Consider the following 19,055-nt stretch of genomic DNA (forward strand, 5'->3'; position numbering starts at 1 on the left):
TATAAGATAGTATATAGTCAGTGTATGAAGAGATCTGTGAGGACCGCACCGGGATGAAACCTTGTAACTCAGTCACGCTTTTTGCTGAAAATGTTTTTTTTTTTCCATCTGTTATTGATTTCAAACAATTGTTGGAATAATAAAGATAACATGTGTCTTATCTTAAAATTTTTACGATTTAATCTTGTCCCTTTATTGTGAGATTTACAAACATTACTGAAGCCGGAGCCCAGTTATTATAAAGGTCCTTACAGAGAGCGGGGTTTAGCCAATTCACTGTGAATACTATAAGAGTTCAGGACCGACCAAATGGTCCCTACAAATGATGGGAAATAGACGGCTCACATAGAGTTGGCTAAATACCATCACTGGTGAGGACCTGGCTGTATATATATATATATATATATATATATATATATATATATATATATATATATATATACCATCACTGGTGAGGACCTGGCTGTATATATATATATATATATATATATATATGTGTATATATATATATATACCATCACTGGTGAGGACCTGGCTGTATACATATATATATATATATACACTCACTGGTGAGGACCTGGCTGTATACATATATATATATATATATATATATATATATATATATATATATATATATATATATATATATATATCCTATCCTATTAATATTATAAATGTGAAAGTTTGTGGGTTTGTGAGTTTGTGTGTGTTTGGATGTTCAGATGTTTGTTCCTCAATCACGCAAAACCCGCTCGACCGATTCGGCTGAAATTTTCCACAAACATAGTTAATACACCCGATTGCGCAATAGGCTACTTTTCGTCACAATAACGCACATATGTTTTTCCCAGGAACCCCACAAAACCCAAACTCACATCACCATCTCTGCAATCTCACACACTTTGGACCATAGCAAGCCACAAAATTCATATTACCCTCTACAGCCTCGCCCCTAACCCCACACACTCACATTCACATATACTTTACCACTTTGCCCCTCACCTTAACGATACTCCAGGAGGCGCTCTATAACGCTCCGGAGCAGCCATGTTTGCCGACCCCCACCGCTCTGACAATCCGCGACACCGCCCACCCATGTCAATACCCCTAGGCGGTCTAATAAATGCAAAAAAAAAGTTTTAAAAAAAGTAAAAACAAAATAAAAACAAATAAAAAGGATTAAAAATTCAAATCCCCCCCCTTTCCCTAGAACACATATAAAAGTAGTTAAAAACTGTGAAACACATACATGTTAGGTATCCCCACGTCCGAAATCGCCCGCTCTACAAAGCTATACAAATATTTTTCCTGTTCGGTAAACGCCGTAGCGGGAAAAATGGTCAAAAGTGCCAAACCGCCGCTTTTTCACTGTTTTGATTCTGATAAAAATTTGAATAAAAAGTGATCAAAGCAATAACATTTTCCGAAAATGGTAGAACTACAAAGTACACCCGGTCCCGCAAAAAAAGACGCCTTATGCATCCCCGTACACGGACGTATAAAAAAGTTACAGCTGTCGGAATATGGCGACTTTTCAAAAAAAAAATTTTTTAACACAGTTTTGGATTTTTTTTAAGGGGTCAAAATGTAAATGAAACCATATAAATTTGGTATCCCCGGAATCGTAATGAAACACAGAATACAGGGGACATGTCAATTTGGTTGCACAGTGAACGCCGTAAAACCAAAGCCCGTAAGAAAGTCGCAGAAATACATTTTTTCTTCAAATCCACCCCATTCTGAATTTTTTCCCTGTTTCCCAGTACATTATATAGAATAAATAATGGTGGCATCATGAAGAAAAATTTGTCCCAAAAAAATTAAGACCTCATATGACTCTGGGAGCGGAGAAATAAAAAAGTTATGGGGTTTAGAAGGAGGGGAGTCAAAAACGAAAAACCAAAATCAAAAAATGCCATCGGCGGGAAAGGGTTAACTTCAAATACTTCTGTCCCAAAGTCACTATGTAAAGTTTCTCACAACACCGTATATATAGCAGCTCAAATACAAAGTAACTTCAACACAAAAGTCTCACGTATTCTCTGAATTACAGCAAAAACAAGATACAAAATTACATTTCATATCCCATACCTTATACACAGTACGAAAACCTTACCCGCGCCTGTATATACCCACTTCTACAATCACCGCAGACGAAGTCGCGGGTACCAGCTAGTATATATATATATATATATATATATATATATATATATATATATATATAGCCTAATACCATCTCAGTTAAGGACCCGACCACTAGGGGGCAAAAAAGGTCCTTACCAGTAAGGGGAAATAGGACAGCTCACACTGAGCCGGCTAAATACTAGGTCCTTACCAAGACCAGGTCCCTACGGCGTCTAGTATTTAGTCACAACCATTAAAAAAAAAAAAGCTAGGTAATTACTACAAAGGCAGTAGGATAAGTCTCTTTTATTAGACTTCAATGACTATGGCGCCCCCTGCTGGTACCTCTTACTCTCACACTTTCTTTGCATCAAGACAACGGTGAGGTGCAAGCAACCTCTATGACCGAGGACTAACTACAACCTAACCCGCTAGTAAATCCTGAGGCTGTGACCAATCAACACCCTTTTGTCACACACACTTCTCCTGAGCGGCTCCCTGATTGGTCAGCCCGGTAGAGTTGGGCGGGCACTGAAGCGTGACTGTGTTGTTTTTTTCCGGTTTACACAACATTGCTCAGTGTAACGCTCTGACTGTGGGAGAGAAGACGATACCGGCAGGTGAGTGCCTGTGTGTACAGACGGCAAGCCGTGACGCAGGTTCTTTCTGTATCAGGCTGTAGTGGTCAGTCACAGTGATAAATAACCATACAGTATGGGTGACACAAGAGCTAATGGGGATTTTCACGTCATCTGTTAAATGAAACCATGAAAGAAAATGCGTTATGGATAAGGGGAAAGAGGGCTCCTACTCAGGCAGCAAGTGAGCAGTCAGTTCTTGAAGTTTCTGCATGGGAAGCAGGAAAGATGGGGAAGCAGGAGGATCTGAGCGATTGTGACAAGCGTCAAATTGTGATGACATCTCCAAAATGATGGGTGATCCCAGGAGGTAATGGCTAGTACCTGTCATAAGTGGTCCAAGCAACCGGTGAACTAGTGACAAGGTCATGGGTACCCCAGACTCATTGCCAAACATCAGGAGTCCTGACTAGCCTGTCTGATCTGACCCTACTGATCAGCCGCTATTACTAACTAATACTAATCCTTGTAGGCCATCAAAGCACCTAAAGTAACTTGAGCTTTAAAGGGAACCTGTCAGGTCTAAAACGTCTCCCAAACCAATGATTGTGTCGAGCAGAAACATACATTTGTGACCACCAACTGATGACACATGGCAGAGATAATCATCTTTTTGGATATGCAAGTCAGCGTTATGCGCATAAGGCCTGAGTTACCAGATTTGCAGACAGAGACACAAGTGGCCTAAATGTCCACTAAAATTACTGCCCAATTTCGCCCCTTTAGCAGTGAATGCTATATTCATCCTCTGTCTGCATCACAGCTACCTGTATCCAAAACTAGCAAACTGGGCCCATCACTACGGCATTTGCAGGCTGATTTGCATATTCATTGTCACGGAGCGAAGGTATACGTCTTCCTCCGGATGGTCTTTTGAATCAACACGGACGCAAGAGGTCGGGAGACAACAGCAATTTATTGTAATCCACAAAGTTAGTAGCCGGCGGCGGTCATTCAACCGTAATAACAATAAGTCCACAGAAGTCACAATCCAATGATAGCTTTGGTTCCTTGGTCCTGTAACTAAATCCTGGCTCTCTGCAGAGCTGTGCACAGGCCGGCTAACACATACTAACTGCTAGCTACAACTATATACTAAGACTGTTACACCTATATCTGTGGGTGGGAAGGGCTGAGTCACAGATCCTTCCCCCCTCACCTGTACCAAGGAGAGCAGACTCCCTGTCTACTATGGACAATGCACCATCCAACATCTTCTTGGAGACACTGATCAGATTATCTCCACCCATTGTCCTCACTAGTCACTAGTTAGAGGTATTTGCATACAATGTGCTAACACACTAGACCCTAATCAGCCAACTACACATTGATGTATATAACAGGTTAGAGAATACATTCCACATGAAATATATATTACACATTGCCTATAGTATAGACTCTAACCATCCCGTGACATTCATAAAAGGATATTATTACTTCATTAGTTTGTGGCCACAAAAGTAGATGTCTGCTCCCATTAAAAACCCTGATACAGCAGTGCTCCGAGACATTTTGGATCTTTCAAATTGAATCATTGATCAATGGAGGGAGGTGACTTGGTGTAATGTAATGAGTCATATATTTTTATTATATACCATAAGGACAGCTGGGTGTGTGTATGTGTGTCTCTTAACCTGGTGTATGCGTGTCTCATACCCTGGTATATGCGTGTCTCATACCCTGGTGTATGCGTGTCTCATACCCTGGTGTATGCGTGTCTCATACCCTGGCGTATGCGTGTCACTTACCCTGGCGTATGCGTGTCTCTTACCCTGGCGTATGCGTGTCTCTTACCCTGGCGTATGCGTGTCTCTTAACCTGGCGTATGCGTGTCTCATACCCTGGTGTATGCGTGTCTCATACCCTGGCGTATGCGTGTCTCTTACCCTGGCGTATGCGTGTCTCTTAACCTGGTGTATGCGTGTCTCATACCCTGGCGTATGCGTGTCTCCTACCCTGGCGTATGCGTGTCACTTACCCTGGCGTATGCGTGTCTCTTACCCTGGCGTATGCGTGTCACTTACCCTGGCGTATGCGTGTCACTTACCCTGGCGTATGCGTGTCACTTACCCTGGCGTATGCGTGTCACTTACCCTGGCGTATGCGTGTCTCTTACCCTGGCGTATGCGTGTCTCTTACCCTGGCGTATGCGTGTCTCTTACCCTGGGGTATGCGTGTCTCTTACCCTGGCGTATGCGTGTCTCTTACCCTGGCGTATGCGTGTCTCTTACCCTGGCGTATGCGTGTCTCTTACCCTGGCGTATGCGTGTCTCTTACCCTGGCGTATGCGTGTCTCTTACCCTGGCGTATGCGTGTCTCTTACCCTGGCGTATGCGTGTCTCTTACCCTGGCGTATGCGTGTCTCTTACCCTGGCGTATGCGTGTCTCTTACCCTGGCGTATGCGTGTCTCTTACCCTGGCGTATGCGTGTCTCTTACCCTGGCGTATGCGTGTCTCTTACCCTGGCGTATGCGTGTCTCTTACCCTGGCGTATGCGTGTCTCTTACCCTGGCGTATGCGTGTCTCTTACCCAGGCGTATGCGTGTCTCTTACCCCGGCGTATGCGTGTCACTTACCCCGGCGTATGCGTGTCACTTACCCCGGCGTATGCGTGTCACTTACCCCGGCGTATGCGTGTCACTTACCCCGGCGTATGCGTGTCACTTACCCCGGCGTATGCGTGTCACTTACCCCGGCGTATGCGTGTCTCTTACCCCGGCGTATGCGTGTCTCTTACCCCGGCGTATGCGTGTCTCTTACCCCGGCGTATGCGTGTCTCTTACCCCGGCGTATGCGTGTCTCTTACCCCGGCGTATGCGTGTCTCTTACCCCGGCGTATGCGTGTCTCTTACCCCGGCGTATGCGTGGGGTAGTGTTATGATCTTGGCCAAGTTCTGCTGGGAAACTTCGGGTTCTATCAGTCATGCTGATATTACTTAATATTGTACCCCCTGCCTAGACCTCTCCCCAGGCCTAGAACCTCTTCATGGCTGTGGTATTCCTTAAAGGGGTTATCCAGTTTCTAGTATTGATTGCCTTTGCTTGGGCACTTTTGACAGAAAGTCCACAGATTTTTCCATTGCGGACTTTCTGCTTCCATTATACCTATGGGGAAACCGCCGTCGTTTCTGTGGGTATCCATGGGTACATGATGCGATTTCCAAAACCGTAACAGTTTTGAAAATCACAGAATATTCACTGCCTGTTTTCTTCTACAATACGGGGATGGCATTCGCACGAATCCCATCCACTTTGCTGTAACTGTAAAATGCATTGAGCAAACCACGATGTTTACGCCGCGTGAGGCCCTGGCCTTAATATCCTTTGTCAACACTGCAAAAATAATTTAGGAATGGTTTGAAGAACATGACAAAGGGAAAAAGGTGATGACCTGTTACGTTGACGCTACACAGAACCTGTAGCAGACAATGTATTCACTGTGTAGAGGCCATGTGGTTTTACTGCAGCTCAGCTCCTATTCACTTGAGTAAAAGCTGAGCTGCAGTGACCCTTCATGGCACTACACAGTAGGCTGAGCCATTTACTTCTCACTGTCCACTGTGTAGCTCTAGACCAGTGGTTCTTAACCAGGGTTTGATTGAACCCTAGGCCCTATGCACGGTTCATTTTGTATGCCAGTAAAAAAACATATACCTATGTCTTGAATTTGGAAAAAAAAAATCATATTTGATCACTAAAGAAGGGTTCGGTGAATGTGCATATGAAACTGGTGGGTTCGGTACCTCAAACAAGGTTAAGAACCACTGCTCTAGACTGTGATTGGCTGAATGGTGGTGGTGCTAGGTATTGGACCTCCACCAATCTGATATTGAGTAGATCATCTATACCGAAAACCTGGACATCCCTTTTAAAGGGGTTGTTGAGGATTTAGACATTTCTGACCTATCCTCTGCAGTCAGTGGGAGCAGAGCTGCAGTAGCAGTGCCTGGCCACTATATAGGGACCGGCGCCAACTGCTTCCAAGCCTGTGTTCTGCTACATTCATAAAAAGCAACAAGCTTGCATTACTGTTCAGAAACTATGATACTTTGTTTTTTAGGATGGCGGAAAAAAAGTTCCTGGTTTCCCAGCTGACAAATTACCTAAGGGAGGATCGCATTCAACTCTGGAAATCCCCGTACACCACAGAAAAGCAGGAGGCGGGGCCTGAGCTTAAAGTAAGTGTATAGAGAGCCAGATAAATGGGAATGGGCACAATCCTAGACGTTACATTAGAGATCTAACTATACTACAACATCAAATTGTAGATAAGATGTAGATATAAAACATAATATAGTCCAAGATAAAAAAAAAATATATATATTACTTGAGGTAGGGGAAGGTGAAAACAAAAGTAATAAAACTTTCCTGTCCCCGGTTCTGTGGTGTCTCTTCCAGGTCTGCTGCTCCGCTGTCTTGTTTTGCTAGAAGTCCCTACTGCACTGTGATGTCCCCTGTCCCTTTCCATAGCAGATCACGTGACTGCTGAGGCCAATCAGCGGCCTAAGGAAAGGACACAGGATGTCACAGGTAGTAATGTCCCGTGTCCTTCACTGAGGCCGATGACTGGCCTCAGTGGTCACGTGTGGGTGGGACTTTGGGTGGAAGAAAACACGAACGGAGCTGGGAGACTTCTGAGCACTGGGGACAGGTGTGGGCGGGTTCACATCTGCTTTAGCCAATCTGGCAGGTTTCCATCTTCTGCCCCAAGAAAATGGACAGGGGATGGAAACTCAGCGGTCAGTTTTCAAACACTTGCACTTAAATGGGTTTACAAAGTGAACGCCCGTGTGCGTCTTCTTCCTGTCCACGGCGAATCCGTTTTGTTTTTTGTTTTTTAATTGGACACAAAGTTGGACATGCAGGACAGGCAGAAGACTCCCACGGGTGGTCACGTTGCAAATCCTTTCAAGTGAGTGGGTTTAAAAACTGACAGTCGAGTTTCCGTCCCTTGTCCAGTTTTTTCAGGGCAGAAGATGGAAAACCCGCTGGATTGGCTAAAGTGGAGACCGGGCGCAGGTGTGATAAACTTGAAACACAGAAAAAGAGGCAGCAGCTCTCATGAGCACCGTGGCCTCTTCACACAGCTGCTCAGGGGGATTCCAGGACTCAGACCGCTGCTGAGAAGCATAGAACATGAATAAGTCCCAAAAGAATGCTTTATGCCTGGTTGCAGACGACCGTGTGTATTTTGCGGTCCACAGACTAGTAATCGGTGTTCCTTTTTTGCGGACCTTCTGTAATCAGTGTGTCTTTAGCTTCAGTGCTGTATGTTGGCAAAAACAGTATGCCATCAGTGTGTCATCTGAGTTTGCAAATCCACAAAGAAAAAAAACATACAGGAGAATCGAATAGTCCTTAGCTTGTCCGCAAATACGGACGGCACACTGATGACACACTGAGTACATTCGTGTGCCGTCCGTGGTTTTTAGTTTTCCATAGGCTTCTATGGATGAGTCCGTTCCGCAAACACTGATCAAAATAGGACCTTCTCTATATTTTGTGGACTGTTGTGTGCATGTGCCCATAGAAATGAATGGGTCAGTGTGCGGTTGTCTGCAAGGGGCTTAAGGCTGAGGCCCTGTGCTGCTGAAAAGCAGCTATTGTGTTGCATTTTTTTGAGCCAAACACAGGAGTAGCCACAAGGAATAGGAAATATAACGGAAGCTTTTATACTTTTCTGTGCTGCCCAATCCACTCCTGGCATTGGCTTATGAAACTGCAGCAAAATCTGCAACAGAAAAACAGCAGTTTCCACAATGTGGGGCTATGGCCTTAAGGATCTGCAGCGTTTGACCATATGTTTTGAAGTGGCTGTGTCTGGTACTGCAGTTCATGCTTATGCAGGTGAATAGGACTTATGCCTCGTGCACATCTGTTCTTCGCATGTAAAAGGTGGAGAGAAAAAATCTGCAAGCAGCACTTTTCTCTCTGGGTTATGCCCAAAAAATGCAATCAGAAACCATGCGGACCCCATTATAGTCTATGGTGTTCGCTGTTTTTCTAAGGTCCTCAAGCAGACCCCTTGAACAGAAACCCGTGCGTAGAGGTGAACCAAGCCTGAGCTGCAAGGGAGAAAAAAAAATGTATGGTGCTATGCAGAGACTTTTTTTCCTTTAAAGAGGACCTTTCACCATTTTGCCCACATGCAGTTCTATATACTGCTGGAAAGCTGACAGTGCACTGAGTTCGGCTTTCCCGATCTGTGCCCGGTGTGAAGAGCTTACGGTCCGGTACTGTAGCTCTTCTATGGTCAGAAGGGCGTTTCTGACAGTTAGCCAGAGACGTCCTTCTTCACAGCACAGCCAATCGCGCTGTGCTGTGAGAGCCGGGAGGAAGTCCCCCCTCCCTCCCTGATAATGCTCGTCTATGGACAAGTACTGCGAGCAGATGGAGGGGGCGTTCCTCCCCACTCACACAGTACAGCGCGATTGGCTGTGCTGTGAAGAAGGACGTCTCTGGCTAACTGTCAGAAACGCCCTTCTGACCATAGAAGAGCTACAGTACCGGACCGTAAGCTCTTCACACCGGGCCCACATCGGGAAAGCCGACAGTGTGCTGAACTCAGCGCACTGTCAGCTTTCCGGCAGTATATAGAACTGCCTGTGGGCAAAATGGTGAAAGGTCCTCTTTAAATTTGTTAATACCTTGGTGGGGCTCCTAGAAGTCTAAACTCTAACAACCTAACCTTGATGATCCATTGTAAGAAGAACCCCGGAAAAGTTCCAGAAAACTTCTTTAATCATTTTTTATTATTAAACGTCCCTAATCTCTCCCCTGCTTGGCCTTGTTTTGTCTGATCTGAAATCTGGCCCATAACTCTATGCATTTCTCTATAAACAAATCCACTTTCTCTGTGTTCATCTTTCAGGAATTATCTCAGAGATATTGTGAAAAGCTGAAATACAGCGTGGAAGATATAGCTGCCGCATTGGAAGAAATCCGCTGCTTTGCCATACACCGTGGCATTGGAAATGAAGCCTTTAAAACAAAGGGGCTGGCGTCTTTACAAGTTTTCTTACCTCGCAAACTTAATAAAGTAAGAAGGCGTTTAATTATTGAGCTCTGTGCGGTATGGTGTGCCAATGGGAACTAACTGGTTTCAAGTCAATTTCTAGGCTTTGGTCCCAGTAATATGGCTCTAGATCACAGGACAGCTATATATATTTCATCCATCAGGAAGTCTTTGTGCAATATTCATCCTTTATAGGAATTGCATCAATTGTAGTTTCCAAATACTGCGTTCCTTCAAGTTGCGATATAACTTTTATCATTGTGACTTAAAGGGCTTTTCTGGCCCTAATTAGATTCACCCTAGGGGCCAGCACTTAATAGCAGTTTGTCCTATCTCAGCAGCCATAACTCCATGGGATTTCAGTTGCAGTAATAGTGTGTTTAATAAGGTAAAGAGAATTTTAATCATGAAAATGGTTTATGGCCTTGAATTTCATGGGAAAAAAAAGTGATTTTCCAACATAAATGCTCTGATAAAGTGTGTGAAGCCAGTGCCAGTGTAGCCACAGCTGTGGAGTCACTAGCCAGAGCACCCACTCTGACTCCTTTATAAATGGCTGACAGCCAGGGTCAAACAGAAGTGGCAAAGTTCCTCTAATACAAGAAGATACTAGTGATTGAAATCATAGGAAATTTTTAAAAAGTGTTGTGTGTGCTTTTCACTTCCTTGTTTTCTGAGCACATCAGTGGGCGGGATTTCACTTGCTCTGCTATGTTTGCAGTCAGTAATGAGGGATTGGTTGTAAATGCATTACCACAGTATGAAGCTGATGTAGAGGCTAATGTAGCAGAGCTGGATTTGAGTCAGTTTGTAATACATACAGAGGTACCAGACTCCTTATCTCAGCCCTTATCAGCTTAATTCAATTAAAGAGGACCTTTCATGGTCTGGGGCACAGGCAGTTCTATATACTGCTGGAAAGCCGACAGTGCGCTGAATTCAGTGCATTGTTGGCTTTCCCGATCTGTGTCCCGGGTAAAGAGCTTTCGGTCCCGGTACCTTAGGGCTTTACAGTCGGGGGCTTCCTAACAGTCAGTCAGGTACATCCTTCTTCAAAGCAGCGCCTATTGCGCTGTACAGTGTGAGTGGGGAGGAACGCCCCCTCCCTCTTCTCACAGTGCTCGTCTATAGACGAGTATTATCAGGAGGGGAGGGGGCGTTCCTCCCCGGTCTCAGAGTACAGCACTATTGGCGCTGCTTGTAGAGAAGGACGTACCTGACTGACTGTCAGGAACGTCCTTCTGATTGTAAAGAGCTACGGTATCGGAACCGATAGCTCTTTACCCGGGGCACAGATCGGGAAAGCCGACAGTGCGCTGAATTCAGCGCACTGTCTGCTTTCCTGCAGTATATAGAACTGCCTGTGCCCAAACCATGAAAGGTCCTCTTTAAACCATCTGATAAGTGGAAGAACAGGAGATAAAGGGATCTTTCACCCGCCTGCCACAACCGTCGCAGCTTTCCCCTCCGTAGCTGGCTCAAATGAACGACCCAACAACGGAGGGTGCTGCCGCTAGGCGGAAGCCGCGGCTCAGCTCGCCACGGCTTCTGCCTGAAGAAAGGGCAGCTCGCTTCTTTTTTCGCCTAGCGTTAAAAAACGCTAGCAAAAAAAAAGAGCTAGCCCTGTACATAGACTAGCATTATATGGAGACGGATTATGACATGGATTCCGCTGTCAAAATCAGCCTTCATGTCCCTGTGTGAACTAGCCCAAAGAGTGGAGCTCTCACCTCCCCCCTCCCCTATCTGAGGAGCTCCGTTGTCTGTGGCAGAAACATACACAGCTCAGAGCTGCTTCCAGCACTCAGCCCCTCCAACCCCCCATGATGGCTTTTTTTCTCCTACCACCACAAGGGATGATCAGCAATGTCTTCACTATCGTCTTTAGTTGTTTAGGAAGCCTTCATCAAATATGCCTGACTCATTCACTTTAAACATTTTTTTTTAGTTCCTTTCAGGCTACATTCAGATCTGTCTTGGAGTCTCCATCACAGTGTTTATCCTAAATCGCCAGAGGAGAAAGTCCTGCAAATCTGACTTTTTTTGTCTGGGAGAATGGACAGATACCTTTGTTGGGTGTTCACCTGCCCATTGTTCTGGTGTTTTGATGGAGTGAACCTAGCATAAGCTAAAACAAGAGATTTGCCTATAAGATAGAAAAAAAAATGAGATTTTATTTTGAGGTAAAATGGCCCAACCCTAGTCAAGGCAGAGCCGTGGTTCTAAGTGTAGAGGCCTCATGACTAGTCACTGTTGCGAGACTGCCCATTACTATAACTTCACTTTCTCCTTCCTAGTAAAACCGATGAGACTTCTACAAAGGTATTTAAGGGCTGTTACGAATGATGGCAAAGCTTTGATAACCACAACTATGCTTACGGGTACCAATGAAAGCTATATAGGGATGCTGCGCTGATCTGTGAGATGTCCCTATGCAAATAAGAAGACATCATCTACTTTCTCATGACATTCCAGATTGTGTATTTATGTGCACGCTGCTGTGAGTTATGTGCCTATACAACATGATCATATTTTTTTATGTCCCTCATTACAGAAACAATAACACTTCACGTCACTACGTATATCATGTATTACACCCCGCTAGTGCCTCGTAAATCTCTGCTATCTGAGCAGTACGATGCTTGTAAAGTCATCATTACAGAAAATAACACAACAGGAAATTCAATTGGAGAGAAACACAGAATTTTTATTATTCCCGCTAATTCACTTACAGACAGGCCTCGTCTGATGATTTTTTTTTTGTAAATTTTTTTTTTTTTAAGACTTTGTTTTAACCCATTAATATACATTCTATTTTGGGCCTCAATGACCAGATCAGCGTTTCCTATAGTTTTTTGTGTACTTGTGAAATGGCTGTAAATTTAAAGTTTTTTCTAGAGTATTAATATGGCCACCCACTGAGACACCTCTATTTTTCCAAAGCACCATTTTTTTTTATCAAGAAACAAAAAACTACTGTATTGATTTGTTTTGTTTTTTTGTTTTTTTTAATAGTACAGTTTTTGAAATTTCAGCTAGAACATCAAAACCGCATGCATTTTTCCTTTGCAGTTTTGATGCAATTGTAAATGCATCAAGTAATGCTTCCCACTAGCCCATGGACAAGCATTAATGTCCCCAGTGGTCCTGGCAACTAATAATGTCCCCCATTGGACCCCTGACAAGTGGTAATGTCTCCAAGTGGCCAACAGACAACTAATAATGCCCCCCAGATACCTAATAATGTCCCACTGACAGGTAATATGTCCCTCCTAGTGGTCCCCAGATATATAATATTGTCCTCCAGTGGCCCCCAGATTCCTAATAACGTCCCACTGACAACTAATAATGTCCCCCCCCCCCTCCAGTGGCCACCAGACATCTAACATTGTCCTCCAGTGGCCACCAGACATCTAACATTGTCCTCCAGTGGCCACCAGACAACTAATAATGTCCTCCAGTGACTCCAGGACAAGTAATTTGTCCCCTAATACCCCCCTGACAAGTAATAATGTCCCCCAATGGGCCCTTGAGTGGCTTGGTTGGCAGACTCTACGTTGGAGACTCCGATGCAGATGTGAACCTAGTCTTAGAGTATAGGACATTATATTTCATAATGTATTCATATATGTTCTTGTGTAATGTATGAAAAGGAAACAATATTAATATACAGTATATCAAATACATTTGATCTATTGCTCGGTATCAGAATAGCTGAATTTTTCAAACTATTTTGCAATTGAATGGTCATTGAGGTGAGAGTACCCCTTTAATTGTTCTATGTTGTATTTCTAAGGGGTCCAAAAACTTCATGGAAACGTCCCTAAATATCACAGGGAAGGAGCTGAAATGCCAGTAAGTACAGCTCTTTACATCACTATTCACCTCTTCACTAATGTTACACATTTTGCACCTTGCACAAGATGTCCGAATACATAAAACAATCTGGCTGGAATTTATCCTATGGGGGATGAAATCTGTTTTCAATCTCTGACGGCAACTGTAGACTCCCAAAGGCAGGGATTTCACACTACACAGAATTTTTGCCTGCAGGAATTTGTGGCAGCCCCACGGCAAGACCTATATGTGCTGCAAATTCGCTGTAGATTTACCCCTTGTAGGGGATGAAATCAGCTATGAAAAAATCAGCTTTGAAAATATATATATATATATATATATATATATATATATATATATATATATATTATACAAACCTGATCAGGAAATGTCTGTAGCACACGCATAACATTCTGTAAACTCTTATTCATCTTGGAACCTCCTAAAAACCAAAAGCTCTTCGGCAATTTTGGCAGAAAGTGAGTTCTAATTAAGGTGATAAACTGAATCCCAAGTGCGATGTATCTTAGGCTAAGGCCCCACGGGCCGTAATTGCAGCGCTAAAGCGCTGCGGAAAGAACCGCGGCGTGATCGCACTGCGGTTCTTTTCGCAGCGCTTTCAATAGAAAGTTCGCAGAGCTTTCCTATGGAAAAGCCGCCGGCGTTTCCGTAGATATAATTGACATGCTGCGATTTGCAAATCACAGCGTGTCCGCACTGTAATTTCTTCCGCAATGTGGGCATGGGATTCGCATGAATCCCATCCCCTTTGCTTGCACTGTAAAATGCCACGATTTTTCCCGCAGCTTCTCCGCTGCGGGCAAGTCGCGGCGTTTACGTACCGTGGGGCCCCGGCCTTAAAGGGGTTGTCCAGGCTAAAATTTTATTTACTTCTTAGGTCAGGGTAGATGAGAAAAATAATAATAAAAACATACTCTTTTCCGGTTCGGGGTTGTCCTGCGCGGTCCAGTCCTGCAGCTTCGTTGTTCTCTTCCAGCTGAAATACCCTCTTCTCGGACCGCTGAGCCCAATCCATAGCCTCAGGAAGGAAACTGGTCAGTTCCACAGCAGGTAGGCAGCTGCAGAACCGGACCGTCCTGGGACGACACCGGTGCACCAGGGATAGGTGAGTGTGTTTTTATTTTTTTTTCACCTCCCCTCACCTATTTAGAAAATTAAGTTTTAGCCTGGACAACCCCTTTATTATTCAGGTATTTTTCATGCTGCCCAGCTACTGATATGCCTAGTGGGTTGTCAGTCCAGATACAACCGGCCTCGAGCTCCCGAATAACAGCACCTCACACTTTGATAGGTTTAGTTTACACCCTGAGGCTTCTCCATAGGTTTCCATTAGGTCCAGGACCTTGGCTAAGTCTTCTTGTGGGTGGGATGTTCCAGTTTTTTATCTATGTAGTACAAAATGTCATATCCAGCAACATGAAACCAGGCAATCCACACCCCAACGTAGACTCGTATTGTCCTAGATGAGTTGTATTCTATTGTTATAGTTTAGTTGAGCTCAGCAGCGGCGTGTCATGTATTTAATGAAGGTTTGATACAACTTCTTTCTTCTTCTCTTGCTTTAGAATTGCTCAAAAATATGGACTAGAAGAAAGTCACCTAAAGATAATTGTTAACAGGAAACAGCTTGAGACTGGTAAGTTCTTATGTAAGTCTTCTACGTGTCTTCTACGTGTGTATGTTCTTTATATGACCAATAATTACATTATAACTGGGTTTTGCCAGAGTCACTGCTTGTCAGCTCTCCATAGGATGGGTCATAAGTGTCTGGTTGTTAGGAGAACCCCCATCTATCACAGGAACGAGCTTCTCTTGTCCTCCGCGGTGCATTGGAAGTTTATTGCAAAGCAGCTTGGAATAATGGCTTAGTATGGTGAACTATATGCGGCTATGCTTCTATTGACCACAAGGTGGCATCACAAATTCAACTCTTCATTTGCTTATTTAATCCTTAGTGTACTGTATCTTACACTAGGTTCACGCTAGCGTCGGTCTCTCATTATTCAGGTCTGCATAGGAACCCGAATGATGGAGAGCCTGTACCGTAAAAAAGCGGTTACCTGCGAATCCCATAGACTATAATGGGGTACAGTTCAATGTCTATTGGATTTTAGAATCTGCAGGGGAGTGCTACAGAGACTCCAACGGAGGTGTGAACCTGGCCTTAAGTGGAATATGTCATCAGAAAATTAATTAACTTAACGTTTTTATATTTTTAAAGAATTTTTTTCAGATTTTCAAATTTTCCATGTCACCATCTATATAAATAAAAGAAAAATCATAAAATTCAGCTTTTTTAAGAAGTTGAAGCCTTCAGTTCTGTAGAGATCACTTCTCAGCAGTCATCTTATTATCATCACAGACAGGATTACAGTGAAAGGTCTCATGTATACAACAGTAGGTTCTTTATCACATACTTTTGCATTAATGAGGTTATTGATATGTCCGATTCTTTAATGGATTTCATTGGACCACCAAAAAATATAGAACATATCTGATTTTTGTCAGTTTTCACTGATCTGTTAATAGAGTCAAGTTGATGAGGGATCCATGAAATCTATGAATACAAAATCGCTATGAAAAAACAGATCTCAATTTTTTATTTTTTTTTTACATTTGTGTCCATTTAGCCTAAAACCTTTATATGGATAACACAGGATCCAACATTCACAATAGGTGATCACAACTCACCAGCGCCCCCTCTCTGCACTGGTCACAGAACATGTCTAGAACTCACTTTTGTGTCTAAAAGAATGACTGTCTTTGTTGGCTGTAACAACCAATCACAGCACAACGTTCATTATTCAAAGGGTTAATTATTCCAGAGTTCCCCCTAGAAAAATGTTCCCAATTTTTAAGCCCTGCCTACAGGACACTTGTGGTCACAACAGCAGGGCATGAAATTGTGAATTTGTCCATCATGTAGGAAAACCCCGAAGGTACCAGACTCCCTGTCCTCTGTATAGCACTGTCAGCAGTAGTGAGGGGTCAGTTCTGCTGACAGACTCCCTTTAAGCACATAGCGACCTTGTTTTTCAGTCTGTCTTTGCATTTTCCTTCTGTCATCTGGCTGTGTTTAGTTGCTTGACAGCAGTGTTTTTCGGATAGGAGCCTCATCTTAAAGGCTTCCCGCTGTTTATTACTCATTACCTAGTAGTTGGTGTCATGAGCGGGAACTCTCTACAATGGTTTCCAGCTGGGCATCTCCTGATAAATACATAAACACACTTCATTAGTTCTGTCAAACCTGTCACGAAAGGTCCTGCTGCCAGCTGAAGCTGATATCTGAGGCATGAAGCGTTCATTCTGCAGAAGGGTTAAAGGGATTCTCCATTTCTAATATTATTGCACACTAGCCTCTGCACGCAACTTCATCTGCGTGTTGTTGGCATCAATGATCTGCCTATATTCAGCAAATTGCTCCTCTCGACGGTTCACCTGCTCTGATGTTTCGGCAGCTCTCAAGCTGGCCTGCCGCTAAACTTGTTCCTCGGACTGTGCCTGGGATTGTTTCAGCATCTCAGCAGCTGGCTGGGACACCATATAATGAGTGTGTCGTTGGCGTTAGTGATCCGCCTGCTCCGGCATTTCGGCTGCTCTAAAAGCCGCTTGACGCCTAGCTTGCTCAATCCTCCCCAGCTCTGCTTGAGGAGAACTGTTGACTTCTGGGTACCTTCATAGCTCTCGTTTTTTGAGAATTTTGTGACAAATTAGCTTTTCTTTTTACCGGAGATGGTAACAAAGGAAACCATGGAAAGGAACCAGAAAAAGAAAAATTCTAGGGTCTACCAGAACACTCCACTTCAGAATCTTTTTTTTTTTTTTTCTCTCCCTTCTTCCTTTTTTTTATGCACAGTTTATTGAGTTGTGACAGCTGTGTACAATATAGCTATATTTATCCATAAGGCAGGATTTTGGGATGCAGGAAAATTTGGGATAGTAAGATTTCTTATTCAGAAAGACTTGATTCTTTTTTATTTATTTATTTATTTATTTTATTTTGAATTGAGCTTATTTAATTTATTTTGTTTTATTTTTACAGATAAAACTCTACAAGAACAAGGTATTTGCCACAACTTCAAGGTGTTAGTCCTAGAGCTCAGCTACACTGAGGAAGAAGCAAGGAAGCGTGCACACAATGATGAGAAGGAGAGAGAAGAGGCGGCACAAAAGGATGAGAGTGTGAAGAAAAAGATGATGCGCACAAAAAAAGGACTGGAGATCCTCGCTGAGAGAGGTATTGTTTTTTAGAGATGAGCTCAAGTAGATATTCGATCGAATATTAAGGAATTCGACATATTCGTTTACAATCGAATACAACGTGGTAAACGCAGTAAAAATTCATATCCCCCCTCCCACCTTCCCTGGCTCTTTTTTTTGCTTTAACCCCTTCCCGCCGATGGCATTTTTTGATTTTTGTTTTTCGTTTTTGACTCCCCTCCTTCTAAACCCCATAACTTTTTTATTTCTCCGCTCCCAGAGTCATATGAGGTCTTAATTTTTGCGGGACAATTTTTTCTTCATGATGCCACCATTAATTATTCTATATAATGTACTGGGAAGCAGGAAAAAAATTCAGAATGGGGTGGATTTGAAGAAAAAATGCATTTCTGCGACTTTCTTACGGGCTTTGGTTTTACGGCGTTCACTGTGCAGCCAAAATGACATGTCCCCTATATTCTGTGTTTCGGTACGGTTCCAGGGATACCAAATTTATATGGTTTTATTTACATTTTGACCCCTAAAAAAAATTCCAAAACGGTGTTAAAAAATTTTTTTTTCTAAAAGTCGCCATATTCCGACGGCCGTAACTTTTTTATACGTGCGTGTACGGGGATGTATAGGGCGTCTTTTTTTGCGGAGCCAGGTGTACTTTTTAGTTCTACCATTTTCGGGAAATGTTATTGCTTTGATCACTTTTTATTCAAATTTTTATCAGAATTAAAACAGTGAAAAAACGGCGGTTTGGCACTTTTGACTATTTTTCCTGCTACGGCGTTTACCGAACAGGAAAAATATTTGTATAGATTTGTAGAGTGGGCGATTTCGGACGCGGGGATACCTAACATGTATATGTTTCACAGTTTTTAACTACTTTTATATCTGTTCTAGGGAAAGGGGGGTGATTTGAACTTTTAATACTTTTTATATTTTTTTATATTTTTTTTTACTTTTTTTTTATTTATTTTTTTTGCATTTATTAGACCCCCTAGGGGTGTTGAACCCCAGGGGGTCTGATCACTAATGCAATGCATTACAATGCTAATGCATTGCAATGCATTGCAAAAAAGCATCATCTCTTTTGCAGGCTGTATACACCAGCCTGCAAAAGAGAGAATTTGCAGACCGGCTGGGAGCCTTTAACAAGGCTCCCAGCTGTCATGGCAACGGGGGGTCGGCCCTGGAGCATGCTCCAGGAG

General features: G+C 43.3%; 1 protein-coding gene across 1 annotated transcript in view; it reads left to right on the forward strand.

The window, feature by feature from the left end:
* The first annotated feature begins 2,655 nt into the window (after positions 1–2,655).
* The window catches only part of NUB1 (negative regulator of ubiquitin like proteins 1), a 41,165-nt gene continuing 24,765 nt past the window's right edge, over positions 2,656–19,055 (forward strand). Inside the window, exons 1-6 of the mRNA XM_075271532.1 lie at positions 2,656–2,744; positions 6,823–6,940; positions 9,634–9,801; positions 13,574–13,632; positions 15,201–15,271; positions 17,678–17,872. Of these exons, the coding sequence (XP_075127633.1) occupies positions 6,824–6,940; positions 9,634–9,801; positions 13,574–13,632; positions 15,201–15,271; positions 17,678–17,872 (610 nt within the window). The 5' untranslated portion in view covers positions 2,656–2,744; position 6,823. The remainder of the gene's footprint in view (positions 2,745–6,822; positions 6,941–9,633; positions 9,802–13,573; positions 13,633–15,200; positions 15,272–17,677; positions 17,873–19,055) is intronic.

Source organism: Leptodactylus fuscus, chromosome 4 (genome assembly GCF_031893055.1).
Source record: "Leptodactylus fuscus isolate aLepFus1 chromosome 4, aLepFus1.hap2, whole genome shotgun sequence".
Classification (NCBI taxonomy): Eukaryota; Metazoa; Chordata; class Amphibia; order Anura; family Leptodactylidae; genus Leptodactylus; species Leptodactylus fuscus.